At 45.2% G+C, this 15,081-nt stretch overlaps 1 protein-coding gene across 3 annotated transcripts in view; it reads left to right on the top strand.

The window, feature by feature from the left end:
* AVIL (advillin) overlaps positions 1-15,081 on the top strand; it is a 118,069-nt gene that overhangs the window by 28,001 nt on the left and 74,987 nt on the right. For 2 of the 3 annotated variants that reach the window (XM_088465927.1, XM_088465928.1), the window contains exon 2: positions 4,330-4,430. The exons of the other annotated variant lie outside the window; for it this stretch is intronic. In XM_088465927.1, coding sequence (XP_088322053.1) covers positions 4,330-4,430 — 101 coding nt within the window. The remainder of the gene's footprint in view (positions 1-4,329; positions 4,431-15,081) is intronic. 3 annotated transcript variants of the gene reach the window in all.

The raw sequence follows: 15,081 nt of genomic DNA, 5'->3' as shown, positions 1-15,081 counted from the left end.
CTTCTTGGAAAAGAACAAACACAGGATTATCAATGTCAGACAGCAGTCACAGAAGACAAGCAATGCATCTGTTATAGTTACAGAGGTTACTGAGAGCTTTAATCCTATTGGCCACAGTTAGATTTATAGTCAGTACTGTTTTTCAAATCACCACATTAGAGGCCTTACTCAGAGTTGAATGCTAATGTAGCCGCGACGTCTTTGTCCGCAGCGCAACTGCATCATTATGCTAATACCGCAGCCGATGGGATTCATACAGAGATGCCCACCAACTCCATACCTAATCCGCCGCTTTGTGTATTCCATTGCAGGCGCACCAGCCCTATGGAGGCTCAGAATATCCATCTGAACATGGAAAAAAATGCAGAAAATATAGTGATAGGGGGCAGATGTACTAAGCCTTAGAGATAAAGTACAAACCAATAAGCTCCTAACTGTCATTTTTAAACACAGCCTGTAACATGGCAGTTAGAAGCTGATTGGCTGGTACTTTATCTCTCTCCACTGTTTCACTCTCCAATGCTTAGTAGTTAGATAGCACAAACTATAGGCGGTTTAAACTACAGTATATGATGATTCAGAACATAATATTTCTGATGGTAATCATTGGTTGTTTTTTAAAGGAGCAAAATTAATGAATATGGGGGTAAAATTATGGAATCGGTATGTAATGCCGGCGGATCAAATCCCGACAGCGGAAGACCGACGGTTCTAAATCCTGACGAGCGGTGTTAAGTGCGCTAACCCTCCCCTCTCCCGACCCTAATCCTCCCTTAGTGGTGCCTAACCCTAACCTCCCCCTGTTGGTGCCTAAACCTAATCCCCCCCCCTTCCCGCACTCGAAACCTAACCCTCCCGTTGTGGTGCCTAACCCTAACCTCCCCCTGGGGTGCCTAACCCTAACCCCCCCCTTCCTCTAGCCTAACCCTAACCCTCCTGGAGGGGTGCCAGCCTAACCCCAAGTCCCTCCGAGGGTTCCTAAAGCTATCTCCCCCCCCCCCCACGGCTAGTACCTAAGACACCCACTTACCTTCGTTCTGTAAGGCTGGTGTTGGGATTTCATCGTGGGACTAATGATAGGAGTCAGGATTCCGATGCCTAGCTTTAGTCCCATGTCGAGCTTTTAGTGTCAGGATTTCCTGACTACATGCCTAAAATTATTTTATAAATATCTTAAAATTTATATTTTAAGAGGCAAAATTATCTTTGCATTATATTAAGGGTTCTATATTATTTCATAATTATATTTTGGACCAATTATATTTTATTTCATGACTGGTGCAACATTAGTAGCGCACGCTGGTGGCATTACTAGTGCCTGCATGCAAAATATATTAGCTAAACTCAAACACTGTGGAGAATAAAAAAATATATAGGTTAACTGTAGAGCAGGCCCGGGGGCTGTATAAGGCCCACGGAATCATTTGATCTGGCCTCTGAGCTTTTCTCTGCTAGCCTCATCTGGCTAGCAGGGTGCCTAGAATGGAATGTATGCAACCTGAAGGCGCCTTCAGCCTGGACTAGCTCTCCTCCCTTATTGGTTTAAACTTTAAAGCATGGAGTCTGGTATTGTGTATGCAAAATAGTTATAGGTACAATTTTAGGTAAGTCCTACAAATTATATACTGTAGTGCAACTTTGGGTTGATTTTTGGGGCATGGGTCCCCTGGATTGCTTTGGTTGGTCTGCTTCAGGGTATAGCATTATAACATATCCTTCCTTTTTTGCACATTTTAACACTTTTACTGTTTGTTTTTATTATATTTGTATTTTCACTTCTCTATCCTATATATGCATCCGCAGCTGCTCTTACCTTTCTTACTTTACACTTCAATTTTCTCATTAGAGCGATGCCCTGGGGTGGCTCAGCTGAGCTGGTTTGGGGGTGTCCTGCGCTCTAGATTTGAACCCTAGTATGTTAGGGAACTACCCTACAGAGGTGACCTGGATATGGTGGGTAGGCCCATAACCTTGGCCATGATTATGCTAAAAACCTCTATTTATTGCAAAACGTTATTGCATTATGTGTATATATATATATATATATATATATATATCAGTAATTTGGAGTTGTGCACCTGTGATTTGTCTGTTTCTGTGCCTAGAATGGAACCTTGCATCCAGAATCTATGCAGCAGTGTCACTTGGAGTGCCCTTAGGACGCTTCAGATGGTCACACCGCTGCCCTTACAGCTCCCCGGAGCATCCTCAGGGTGCTCTGGGCATTGCTGTAATCAATCGGCGATTGTGACCTCGCCCCATGTGACGTCACACTAAGGGGACCATGGCCTGCACCAGGCCCGCAAATAAGGTTATATATATCAAAATGGCCCTCAGCAGAAAAAAGGTTCCCCACCCCTGCTGTAGAGCAATGGTTCTCTAGTTCTGAGGTACCCCCAACATGTCATGTTTTGTGTATATCTTTAATCATGCACAGATGAGTTAAGCTATTTTGCTGGGTTAGTAATTATCCCACCTGCTTCCACAGACCGAAATCCTCAAAACATGACCTGTTGGGGGCACTTGAGGATTGGAGTTGAGAACCAATGCTATAGTATAGAGAATAACTGATAGATATTAATAAATAGCGGTGAGTGCATAAGTACTTGGATGTAAGAATAAAAAAAAAAACGTATATAATATGTTGATAGCTGACTTAAAATGATGGGTTCGGGCATGTACAAGTAATGACCTTGTGAGGGCATTGTGCCAATGCCAATTAGATCTGTCGTTTTAAATACTTCCTGTTAATGAAATAATAACTACTTTAAGATTAATGTTAATAGCAGTGATAACGGTACTGATTAAGATATATTATTTATTTAAAATTGGTGTGGACTAAGAGCTCCCATATTGTGCTCTAGTAATGAGCCTGTAAAATAGTTACATATGGCTGAAATGGCGAGAGAGAGAGAGAGAGTGTTAGAGAGAGAGAGAGAGAGAGAGAGAGTGTGTGAGAGAGAGAAAGAAAGAGAGAGAGAGCTCTCTTTTGCACCATTTCTAAAGTGTATTTGGAATAATAAACTTTTAGTCCTCCATCAAACAGTTGAAAATTATTTTATTATCTACAAAAAGACACACATTTGCTATCGTAAAAAAAAAAAGAATATGGGGCGTATGTAATAGGTTGCGAGCTGCAGTTGCTCCGGGCACTCCTACCAGTCTTCCCATATTTTTTAAAGCTGCAATAATTTTAAAGGCAAAACCAGCTCACAACCTATTACATAAGCCCCAATATCTCCTCCGAGGTTTACCTGCACCCAAGAGTAACCACAGTGTTGTCCATTTTACCTCTAAGGGGATACTGGATTCCCCTTATCTCTTGGAGATTGCAAATTATACTGGCTATCTCTGTATTGAGGAGTGGCATGGATCCTACTTTTCGACGTGTTAGCCCATAGAAGAGATTCTACCTGTCAGCCATGCAAAGCTCATCAGTTGAATGTGTGTATTAACCTCACTGGGTCCATACCCAAAAGTAAAGTAATAGTGTAAGAAGCTATCACTTTACTTCTAAGTTCTAACTCTTCGCCAGGACGGCTCTTATCGTACCATATGACCTGGCAAGAGACATACGCAATGGTCTCCTGGTGTATGTATTACTTTAATCTATGTATATTATATCTCATAGACTCTGTTATGGAGACCCCCCCCACCCCCTTCCCAAGAATTGTTGGCAGGTCTACTCATTTAATGGACTAAGGGCCTGATACAGCAGCATATGCAATTGCAACTATGTACGCAGATCAGCCATTTGTTCAGTACTGCACTGCGCGTGCGCTTCAATCACAGATAGGGATCCATCGCAAAGTGAGTGACAGCCTGTGAGCATTTGGGGGTGGTGACAGGGATGTGGTTGGAGAAACACAGGCATGTCTGTCCGTTTGAATGCTATTGCATGGGCGTGCATAAATTAGCCACTGCGATTGCATACGCAGCTTGTGTACTCACTGCGTGAGACGAGACTTGCAATTTATGCGATGAGTCAGACCTGCTGTAATTGTGTGTGACAGGCCGATGTGCTTCGATGGTACCGATGTATACTCAGGACTGTGAGGTATTACTGAAGTGCAGCAGTGGGCGTCTCTATGCTGGCTGAGCTGTGGCAGGCATTAGCATATATTCGCAGCTTCATTGAGTGCGATTACACAGCTGCGATCGCAATTGCAATCCATACTGAATCAGGCCCTATGTCATTAAATTTAATATTGAATCGCAAATCAGGAAGATCAACACATTTATTATGTTTGGTGATTGCCTGGTTATAATTGCTTCATCATTTATTTCTTGCTACTAAAACAGTGTTGTATTATGTTTTCTCTATTCTAGGTCCCCGTAGTGCGCAAGTAAAACTGTTTGATATCATGGCACTCAGTGCTGCATTTAAAGCGGTCACCAAAACCCCAGGACTTCTTATTTGGAGAATTGAGGTACTGTAGGTGTGAAAATTTATTTACATTAGAAAATTATAGGAGATGTATGTTTTTTGTCCAATTTATGGAAGCCTGACACATTTGCACCACAGACAATTTTACTAAAGTACAGTACTGCATACTTGCCTACTTTTGAAAATGCATTTCAGGGAGACTGTGAAAGTAACACCTACTTGTATGAGCGTGCGGTAAAGTGGGCGTGTACTACTACATCTGAGGGGCATGTAATAAAATTGACTTACATCCAAGTGTAAATGAGCCCCAAAGCAGTTAGTAAGATCTTTTTGTTGATGAAAACAAGCTGATACTTTTAAGAACATGCAAGTAGCCATAGGGATTATTGTACCTTATAACCAATGCAGGGAAATGATACTAATGACCCCATTGGAATGTATATATCTCTGTTTTTAATCTAACAGCTTCATAATGGGGGTAAGGTGCAATCAGGGAGATTGGCAGACTCTCCAGGGAGACTGGAGATTGCTACTATTTCAGGAGTCTCCCTGACAATGAGGGAGAGTTGGCAAGTATGCAGTACTGCTTTAAAATTTGACAAACGAAGTATATACAGTTCATAAATAGCTTTCCGGGTCCTAGATTATGTAAAACTCAAATAAGGTGCACACCGAATTGCCTTAGAAGTACCCCTGGCAAAGGAGATGTGCAAAGGCACATTGTCTACAAATGCATTTATTATAAAAATGCAACCAAAATGTGCAAAGGGTGAGGCCCAATCTTTGCCACCTGAGAGGATGTGAAAAAATCAGGCCATTTTGTCACAGGCATTGTGACGAATAAAGGGGTCAGTGTGCAGGTGTTTTCTGTACCCTCTCCTCCAGGATATTTGGTTGCCGGTGGCACCATATATTTGGCAAAGCCTCCTAGAACATGTATAAGCTAAAAAAAGATTCTGCCATATATTTCCTATCTTCTGTGCTGGTGCCATATTTCTAAAGACATTGAAGGAAATAAGGTGTTCTGGGTGCACAGTGTGACTTAAGGGACCATGTGCATCACACACCCTGCACTCATTACAGATACGTCACTGCCATATAAACCATACCTGCCAACCCTCCCTCATTGTCAGGGAGACTCCCTGAAATAGCAGCAATCTCCCTGTCTCCCTGAAGAATCTACCAATCTCCCTCATTTCACCTTACCCCCATTATGATACTGTTCTCTAAAAGAAAAAACAGAGACATATACATTCAAATGGGATCATTAGTATAATTTCCCTGCATTGGTTATAAGGCACAATGATCCCTATGGCTATACATGCATTTTCTGAGAAGTATCAGTATATTTTCATCAACAAGTAGATCTTACTAACTGCTTTGGGGCTCATGTACATGTGGATGTAATTCAATTTTATGACACGCCTCTCAGATATAGCAGTATACGCCCATATCTGAGAGCGCTCGTAGGTGTTGCTTTCACAATCTCCCTGAAGTGCTTTTTCAAAAGTAGGCAAGTATGATATAAACTTGTCTTACAAAGCAAAGGAGGTGATTCTGAGATGGACGTAGGGAAAGCATCGGGCGCCTTTCCTCTGCGCGTACTTCCCGATGGTTACCGCAATTTTGATGGGCATTTCTGGGTGGTAACTAGGGAAAGGTGGCTAATCTGTGGGGGCATGCCGCAGGCTAGTTGGTGTCAGCTACTGTGTCCAAATATGCAATTCCACTGACACCAGCAGCTATGGTCCCTCAGACATTCTGTGCATGTCATAGGCTGACGCAATATCCGATGGTGCGGCCGATATGGTGTCTTTATATATTCAAAAGGAGATGCACAGTTTAACAAATCAAGCATTTCAGCGACAGAGACTGACACTTTTGTGGTTGAAGTGCTTGGTTTGTATGGACCACCGTAAAAGAAAATATCTTGGTAATTTGGTTAAAGCTCACAATATGCCTAAGGCTAACAGTGTTGTTACTCATCGTCACAGTTGGAAGATGTCATTATCATCCTCAGCCTCACCCTCATCACTGTTGTTAATATCTTCATCAAACTGGAATCCACCATTACAGTCTCTGCTTGTTGTACGTGGTGGCAAAGGTCTTCCTCTTTGAATGTGTAGTTCATTTTGATGATCATCAGTTTTTTGGAAGTAGTCTCCTATATATATCGCTCACAAGGTTCCCGGCTGTGCTAAACACTCTTTCCGAGTACACAATAGAGGGTGGGCAGCTTAAGTACACCATAGCTAATTTGTACAAGGCGCTCCAAATTGCCTTTTTTCCTCCCAGTATTCAAGGGACTGTGGGCCTGATTCATTATCGCAGTGGCTAATTTATGCACGCCCCTGTAACGGGTTCGAAACACACTCACTTGATCTGGTCTTCACTCACTGCTGTGATATTTCTGATTACTCTAATTCCCCATTACCCCTCTCTGACCATCACCTTCTCTCTTTTAATTTATCCCTCTCTACTTCCCCTCCTCTACCTCCTAGGCCTACCATTACTAAGCAGAATATTGAGGCTATCGACACTGTTTCTTTTTCCTCCATGCTGGACTCGCTTCATTCCCCTATCCTCTCTCTAACCTAACCTGTACAAGAAACTTCCCTACAACCTCCTCACCACCCTCCTTTCCTCCTTGACTCATTTCAATCTGGCTTCCATTCTCTCCACTCCACTGAAACTGCCCTCACAAAAGTCACCAATGACCTCCTTGCTGCCAAATCCAAATGCCACTACTCTATGCTGCTTTTGACACTGTGGACCACCCTCTCCTCCTGCAAATCCTTCACTCCCTTAGTCTACGTGACACTGTCCTTTCCTGGCTGTCCTCCTTCCTATCTGACCATTCCTTCTCTGTCTCCTGTCATGGCTCCTCTTCCCCCCACTTCCACTAACAGTAGGCATTCCCCAAGGTTCCGTTCTTGGACTTCTCCTTTTCTCCCTATATACATCCTCTTTAGGTGAACTCATCAACTCTTTTGACCTCCAATATCATCTCTATGCTGATGATACTCAGAATTACCTTTCCTCCCCTGACCTCTCCCCCTATCTCCTCACCCGCATCTCCAACTGTCTCTCTGCTATGTCTTCCTGGATGTACCAGCTCTTTCTTAAACTTAACATGTCTAAGTCTGAGCTGATCATCTTCCTACCCTCCCGCATAACCTCACTTCCCCCAATTTCATTATCAATTGATGTCACAACTATCTCCTCTAGCCCCAAAGTGCGCTGTCTTGGAGTTATCCTGGACTCCTCCCTCTCCTTCAAACCACACATACAGCACCTCTCACAGTCCTGCCATTTCCATCTCAAAAATATTTCTAAGATTAGACCCTTCCTCACCTTGGATGCTACTAAAACTCTCATCCACTCACTGGTCATCTCCAGATTGGACTACTGTAACCTCCTCCTATCTGGCCTCCCAAACTCCCACCTCTCTCCACTCCTATCTGTCTTAATTGCTGCTGCTCAGCTCATCTTCTTCTCCAAACATTCTACACCTGCCTCCCCTCTCCTTCAAGTCCTACACTGGCTCCGCATCCCCTTCACAACCCAATTCAAGGTTCTTACACTCACCTACAAAGCCCTCACCCACTCCTCTCCCATTTACATCTCTGACCTCATCTCCCTTCACACTCCCACTTCGCTCAACAAATGCATCCCGTGTCTCCTACCAACTAATTACTTCCTCCCACTCCCGCCTCCAAGATTTTGCCCGTGCTGCTCCCTATCTTTGGAACTCTCTCCCTCTCCCTATCAGACTCTCCACCTCTCTACAAATCTTCAAACGGGCTCTCAAGACCCACTACTTCATCAAGGCATATCAGCTCTCAGCCTAACACACTACTACATGCTCTTTTCTCCCTGTCTACCCCATCTGTGTCACGCCTGTTTCTCTGCCCCTCCCCTTTAGATTTTAAGCTCTCACAAGCAGGGCCCTCTTCCCTAATTTGCTTCTCCTTATACTTTCTTCTACTATTTAATTTGAGTGTTATGTTCGCTAATGCAGCATATCCTTGTCCTGTATTGTATTGTAAGTCACTGGTTTCTTGTTCACTTATGTTTATGTACTTTGTTAGGTGCTACGGAACACTTGTGGTGCCATATAAAGGATAATAATAATAACAGCAATAATTATGGATCGCTATTAAACATGCAGACCCACTACAAAAGTATGCTAATATTTGCAATCGCAATGCCGTTGCAGCACAACATAAGGATGCCCACTTCCCCTTACTCACATCTGTAATACATTGCAAGTCTGCGAAACCATTGGTAACATTGAGTACCATTGGAGAGTCATGCACAATTACAACAGGTCTAACCTTACTCAGAATTTGCAAACTTCATCGCACGCAGTGAAAGCTCAAGCTGCATATGCCATCGCAGTGTCTAATTTATGCACGCCCCTGAAACGGCGTTCAAACGCACTGACACCTGCGTTTCTCCGACCACCCCCACGTCACCACCCCCAAATGGTCACTTCCTGTCAATCACTCTGCGATGTGTCTGCGTGGACAGTGCAATCGCAGTGTGATCACAGTGAAGCCTTCGCGCACACGCATTGTGATGCATATGCATGCGCAGTACGCAATAATCGTCCGTCTGAGTGCGTAATCACAGTTGCGATCCGTAATGAATCAGCCCCAGTGTGAGATGGAAAATTTGTACATTATCATTAAAGTAATCCTCCACCATTCTATTAATGCTTACTGTATCAGACTGAGGGCCTGATTCAGCAAGGAACGCACGGATGCAGACGCATGCACCTGTCCGCTGCGAGAATATACTAATCAATGCATACTCATGGAGACCACAGCACAAGTTGCAGATGCCCAGCCCCATACTAAGCTGCCCATCTCCCTTTACTCACAGCCTGATCAGTACGCAAGATAGTGTAAATATCGGTAACATCGAGAACCATCGGACCCATTAGCATAATAGTGGTTGACCTGACCTGCCGCAGGATTTTTCCCGGTTCCCGTGTACAGCTTACGGTATGGCTGCGTATGCCGCCGCACTGCCTTAATTATGCACGCCCCTATAACGGCATCATAATACCTGCGTTTGCCTGACCACCCCCCATCACCAGCCACAAACGGCACTTCATGTCAATCAATTTCGGAAGGGTCTACGTGCACACTGCGTGTAGTCTGCGTACCCTAACCCGATCGCACTGGCTAGTTTGCGCACGCGCAGTGTGGTGCATATGCTTGCGTAGTGCAAAAACATCAGCCAAGTGCGTTCGCTTTTTCCTTTGCGTTCCTTGCTGAATTATGCCCTGAGTCACAATAGAGGTGTCAATATATGTGGTTAGTACTTTTAAGTCTGACCATATGTTATAATGTTTCTCTCTGATGTGCTGAGTAGACTCATCATCATCACAAGTGGGTCTCTTGGAAAAGATAATTTTTCCCTGGCAGCATCATTTGTAGGAGAAACTGAAGCAGGAGACTTTGGACCTGATTAAGACCTGCTCGCTAGCAAGTGGCTGCTCGTTGCAGACGATGTTCGCTAATGTGCGTATGCGTGTAGATCGCAGTGCGCGTGCGCAAAATAGTATGAGCGATCGGAATGTGCTCGCTCGCCCTGCAAAGACAGCCCAGTGGAATGAGTAACAGGAGAGGCCGTTGAGAGTGGTAACAGGGACAGGCCAGTAGTAATGGGGGAGTGGAGTTGCGGATGCAGACGTGCCAGAGTGTTTCAACGCCGTTCCTGGGGCATGCATAAATACCAGGCAGCGTCATAGTACGCGTCACCTGGTTGAATAATACACTGAAGTGATCGCAGTGCTTGTGGTAGGGTATAGTCAACCGCAAGCGCTGCGGTCAGATCCGATGGAACCTGATGTACCGATGGTTGTATATACTTCCTGGAGATGAAGTACGCTAGTGGGCGGCTAAAGACAAGCTGGTGGGCGTCTGTAAGCACAAAGTGATCGCTCACCATGACACAGTGTCTGTGCTTATGCCTTGCCGTGCGAGCGGCTGCCTTGACGTCACTTAGCTGAATTTCCATACGCTGGGAGCGTGCGGCCGCATCTAGCGAGCAGGTCTGAGTCAGGCCATTTGTGTCATGTGCCACTTGAGCTGACAACTTGCTTGCAAGGTGCTCTTTGCATCTCCTAAGATCTGTCAGTTGGAAAAAAAAGACATTACATAGGACTTAAACCTATGATCAAGCATAGTTGCCAAAATGTAGTGATCCAATTACATGATATTGTCAACCATTGGGTCCTTAGCGGCAGGGTCGGCTCGAGGCATGTTCGACTAGTGCGGTCAAACGGGTGCACCCCTCCCAATGATTCCCAATTTCAGTGGGACAGTCCCGTTTTTCGGGCACTGTCCCGTTGTTCTACCCACGGGGCAAAATGTCCCGCAGGTGGAAGGGACGTTGGGCACCTCCACCGTTGAAGCCGTGTAGCGGTGCCGGCCCAGGAGAAGAGGAATGGAAACTGCACGCATGTGCGCGGCATCCATTCAGTGCAGGAAGGGCTGGGAGCAGCCCAGCTACTGACATAGTGCTGGACTTGCCTCCCAGCCTGACGTTGACCGCAAATAATGTAATTTATGGGGCGTGGTCTAAATAGGTCACACCCCCATTTTCGGTCGCAATGTACTGCAATGTAAATTTTAGTTTTGAGAAAAAAAAAACTAAATCTCTCTGCACATTTTAAATCTGCCCCACCTGCAGTGCATCATGGTTTTACCAAGATGCACAGTTACTTGCTACAGTGTATCTCACTTTATTCCCAAAGCTGAATCAGGCACTGTGATTGCAGTGAATATGCAGACTCATCGCAGAGTGATTGACAGGAAACAGGAAGTGCAGTTTGTGGGTGGTAACGGGGGGGGGTGGTTGGGCAAATGCAGGCGTGCCAGTGCATTTAACGCTGTTGCAGGGGCGTGCATAAATTATCCACTGCGATGCCCTACGCAGCCTAAGGCCTGATAGCGTGCGTAGATGTTAGCAATTTCTTAGTAAGGTCAGGACTTGTGCAAGTGTACATGACGTTGCGATTGTACCAATGTTTTTGCAGTCCTGCTAAACATTACGGATGTGTGTAAGGTAAAGTGGGTGTTCTTATGTTGTGCTGAGATTGCATTGTGGGCCCGATTCAAACCCGCTCGCTAGACTGCATTCGCACACAGCCTGCCGATTTTTGCAATCTGCGCATGCACCGCAGTGCATGTACGCGAACTAGTCCATGCGATCGTGAAGCGTTTGCTCGCTGCGCATAGAGAGCTCGCTAGAGTGACAGGACAAGCTATTTGTGGGTGATTACAGGGGATGGTCGATGAAAATGGGGGAGTGGTGGTGTGAACACAGGCGTGCCTGAGCAACTTAACACCGCTTAAGAGGTGTGCATAATTAAGACGCAGTGTCATAGTACACGTCACATGGTTGAAAATCACACTGAATCACTCGCAGAGCTTGCAGTAGAGTATGGTCAGCCACAAGTGCTGCAATCGCATACTCGATGTTACCGATGGTTGCATACACTCAGAGCCGGCCCTAGCCAATTTGGTGCCTTAGGCAAAATTTTGGCAGATGCCCCTTAGCAGATAATCGCACCACCAATTTTAAAGTGGGTACACAGCTGAAAGATATATCTGCAGATTATGGTTCTTCATACACAGTGAACAACCATCTTCTCCGGTCCCCCTGGCCGGGGGTCGCATCGTGACCCCCTACCTGCCGGCTTCTACAGCAAGTGTACAGGCGGGTGGTAGACCACCCATAGACACCGCACGATGAGCAGATATATCTGTCATCAGCTGTGCAGCAATATTTCTGTGAATTGAATTCAAGTGAACGGGCGATGCTGCGATGTTATATGCTATTATATATATTATATAATATATTAATATATATATTATAATTAGGGGTGAGCGGGTTCGGATTTCTGAAATCCGAACCCCCCCAATCCGAGTCAGGCTCGACTTTTCCCGCCTGACTCGGATCTGAAATCGAGGCAAAACGTCATCATCCCGCCTTCCGGGTCTCGCGGGTTTTGGATCCTATATAAAGTACCCACGTCGGCGCCATTTTCTCACTCGACTGTGGACAGTGAAGAGGGAGGGTGGGAGTTAGGGCTGACTGGGCTGTTTAGTGTAGTGTAGTGTAGTGCAGAGTAGTGTTGTGCTGTGCTGTGCTGCGCTGTGCTGCTGTTGTCCATAGGGGCTGTGTCCACTACTTCAAAGTCCATAGGGGCTGGCTGGACTGTGTTGTGCAGTCAGTTGTCCATAGGGGCTGGGTCCACTCCAAAGTCCTGTGCAGTGTCCCAGTCCTAAAGGGGTGCTGTAGTGTTGTCCAGGGGGTGCTCTGTCCGTCAGGGGTGCTCCCCCCAAGTGCTAAAAAAAAATAATATTTTTTCTGTGTTTGTAAATTGTGTGCGCAGTAGCCGCACGTGCATCAACAAAGTAGTGCCAAGCGTGCGCCTGTGTCATAAGTAAAGGGCTGGCTGGCTTGACTGTTAAAGGGTGCTGTAACCCCCAAAGTACACTCCAAACCAAATAAAAAAATATTTTCTGTGTTTGTGAATTGTGTGCGCAGTAGCCGCACGTGCATCAACAAAGTAGTGCCAAGCGTGCGCCTGTGTCATAAGTAAAGGGCCGGCTGGCTTGACCGTTAAAGGGTGCTGTAACCCCCAAAGTACACTCCAAACCAAATAAAAAAATATTTTCTGTGTTTGTGAATTGTGTGCGCAGTAGCCGCACGTGCATCAACAAAGTAGTGCCAAGCGTGCGCCTGTGTCATAAGTAAAGGGCCGGCTGGCTTGACCGTTAAAGGGTGCTGTAACCCCCAAAGTACACTCCAAACCAAATAAAAAAATATTTTCTGTGTTTGTGAATTGTGTGCACTGTGGCTGCACGTGCATCAACAAAGGAGCAGCGCCAAGCGTGCGCCTATGTCCCATAAGTAAAGAGCCGGCTGGCTCATTTCTTAAAGGGTGGTGTAACCCACAATGCACTACTCTGCAGCATAAATAAAAAAATATTTTCTGTGTTTGTGTGCGCCTTAGCCGCACGTATATATCAATATAGCATAAATGGAGGACCAAACTTTCTCTGATAAAAATAAAATAGGGAAAGATCAAGAACCACTTCCTCCTAGTGCTGTTGCTGCTGCTGGGAGTTGTTCATCATCCCAGAGAGGAAGTAGGAACACCACTACTTTTACTAAACAATTGACCCTCCAACAGTCCCTAGCGATGAGGATGAAGTACGACAGCAGTCATCCTGAAGCAAAACGTATAACTGAGGCCTTGACTGCTATGTTGGTGTTAGACATGCGTCCGGTATCCGCCATTAGTGCAGTGGGATTTAGACAATTGATGGAGGTAGTGTGTCCCCGGTTCCAAATCCCATCTAGATTCCACCTGCATCCTCAAAGCAGCAGCGACAAGCGTGCGTCTGTCTGTTGAAGGGTGGTGTAACTCTCAAAGTGCGCTCCACAAACAATAAAAAAATTCTTCTTTTTTTTTCTGTCTTTGTGAAATGTGTGGGCTGTAGCCGCACCTGCATCCTTAAAGCAGCAGCGACAAGCGTGCGTCTGTCCGTTAAAGGATTACATCGGTGACAGCATCCAAGTAGGCATGTCAGACAGTCCGTACCTGTACTGGCAGGAAAAAGAAGCAATTTGGAGGTCCCTGTACAAACTGGCTCTATTTTACCTGAGTTGCTCCCCCTCCAATGTGTACTCCGAAAGAGTGTTTAGTGCAGCCGGGAACCTTGTCAGCGAAAGGCGTAGGAGGTTGCTTCCACAAAATGTGGAGATGATGATGTTCATAAAATGAATTATCAACTCTTCCAGGGCGACCAGCCTCCAGAACGTACAGAGGGACCTGTGGTTGTGGATTCCAGCGGGGACAAATTAATACTCTGTGAGGATGAGGATGTACACAACACTGAAGAGGGTGAGGAATCGGTGGATGAGGAGGATGAGGACGACATCTTGCCTCCGTAGAGCCAGTTTGTGCAGGGACAGATTAATTGCCAGCTTGTTTTGTGGGGGCCCAAACGAATCAATCATTTCAGCCACAGTCATGTGGAAGACCCTGGCGCTGAAATGTTTGGTTTGTTAAAGTGTGCATGTCCTGTTTATACAACATAAGGGTGGGTTTGGGAGGGCCCAAGGACAATTCCATCTTGCACCTCTTTTTTTTCTTTGAATTATGTACTGTTTGGGGCCTAGTTTTTCAAGCTGCCATCCTGTCTGCCACTGCAGTGTCACTCCTAGATGGACCATGTGTTTGTGCCGCCCACTCGTATCTCTTAGCATAGTCATCCAGCTACCTCGGTGCAACCTTTTGGATATAAAAACACTATTGTGAGGTGTTCAGAATAGACTGGAAATGAGTGGAAATTAAGGTTATTGAGGTTAATAATAGCATAGGAGCAGAAAAACACACAAATTCTGTGATTTTAGCTGTTTTTATGCTTTTTAAAAAAAAATACAGATCCAAAACACAAAACCCAGAACCCAAAACACGGAAGGGTGGTTTTGGCAAAACCAATCCAGATCCAAAACACGAAGAAAGATCCAGATCAAAAACCAAAACACGAAAAGTGACCGGTGCACACCCCTAATTATAATATATATTGTTAAATGTGTGTATATATATATATATATATAGGAAAAACGGAGGGCACTCCACAGGTCTCAGCAGCAACAGTAAA

This window comes from Taudactylus pleione, unplaced genomic scaffold (genome assembly GCF_031769625.1).
Source record: "Taudactylus pleione unplaced genomic scaffold, aTauple2 ptg000065l, whole genome shotgun sequence".
Classification (NCBI taxonomy): Eukaryota; Metazoa; Chordata; class Amphibia; order Anura; family Myobatrachidae; genus Taudactylus; species Taudactylus pleione.
The sequence above is the reverse complement of the archived record's forward strand: the minus strand, read 5'-3'. Positions and strand labels throughout refer to the sequence as shown.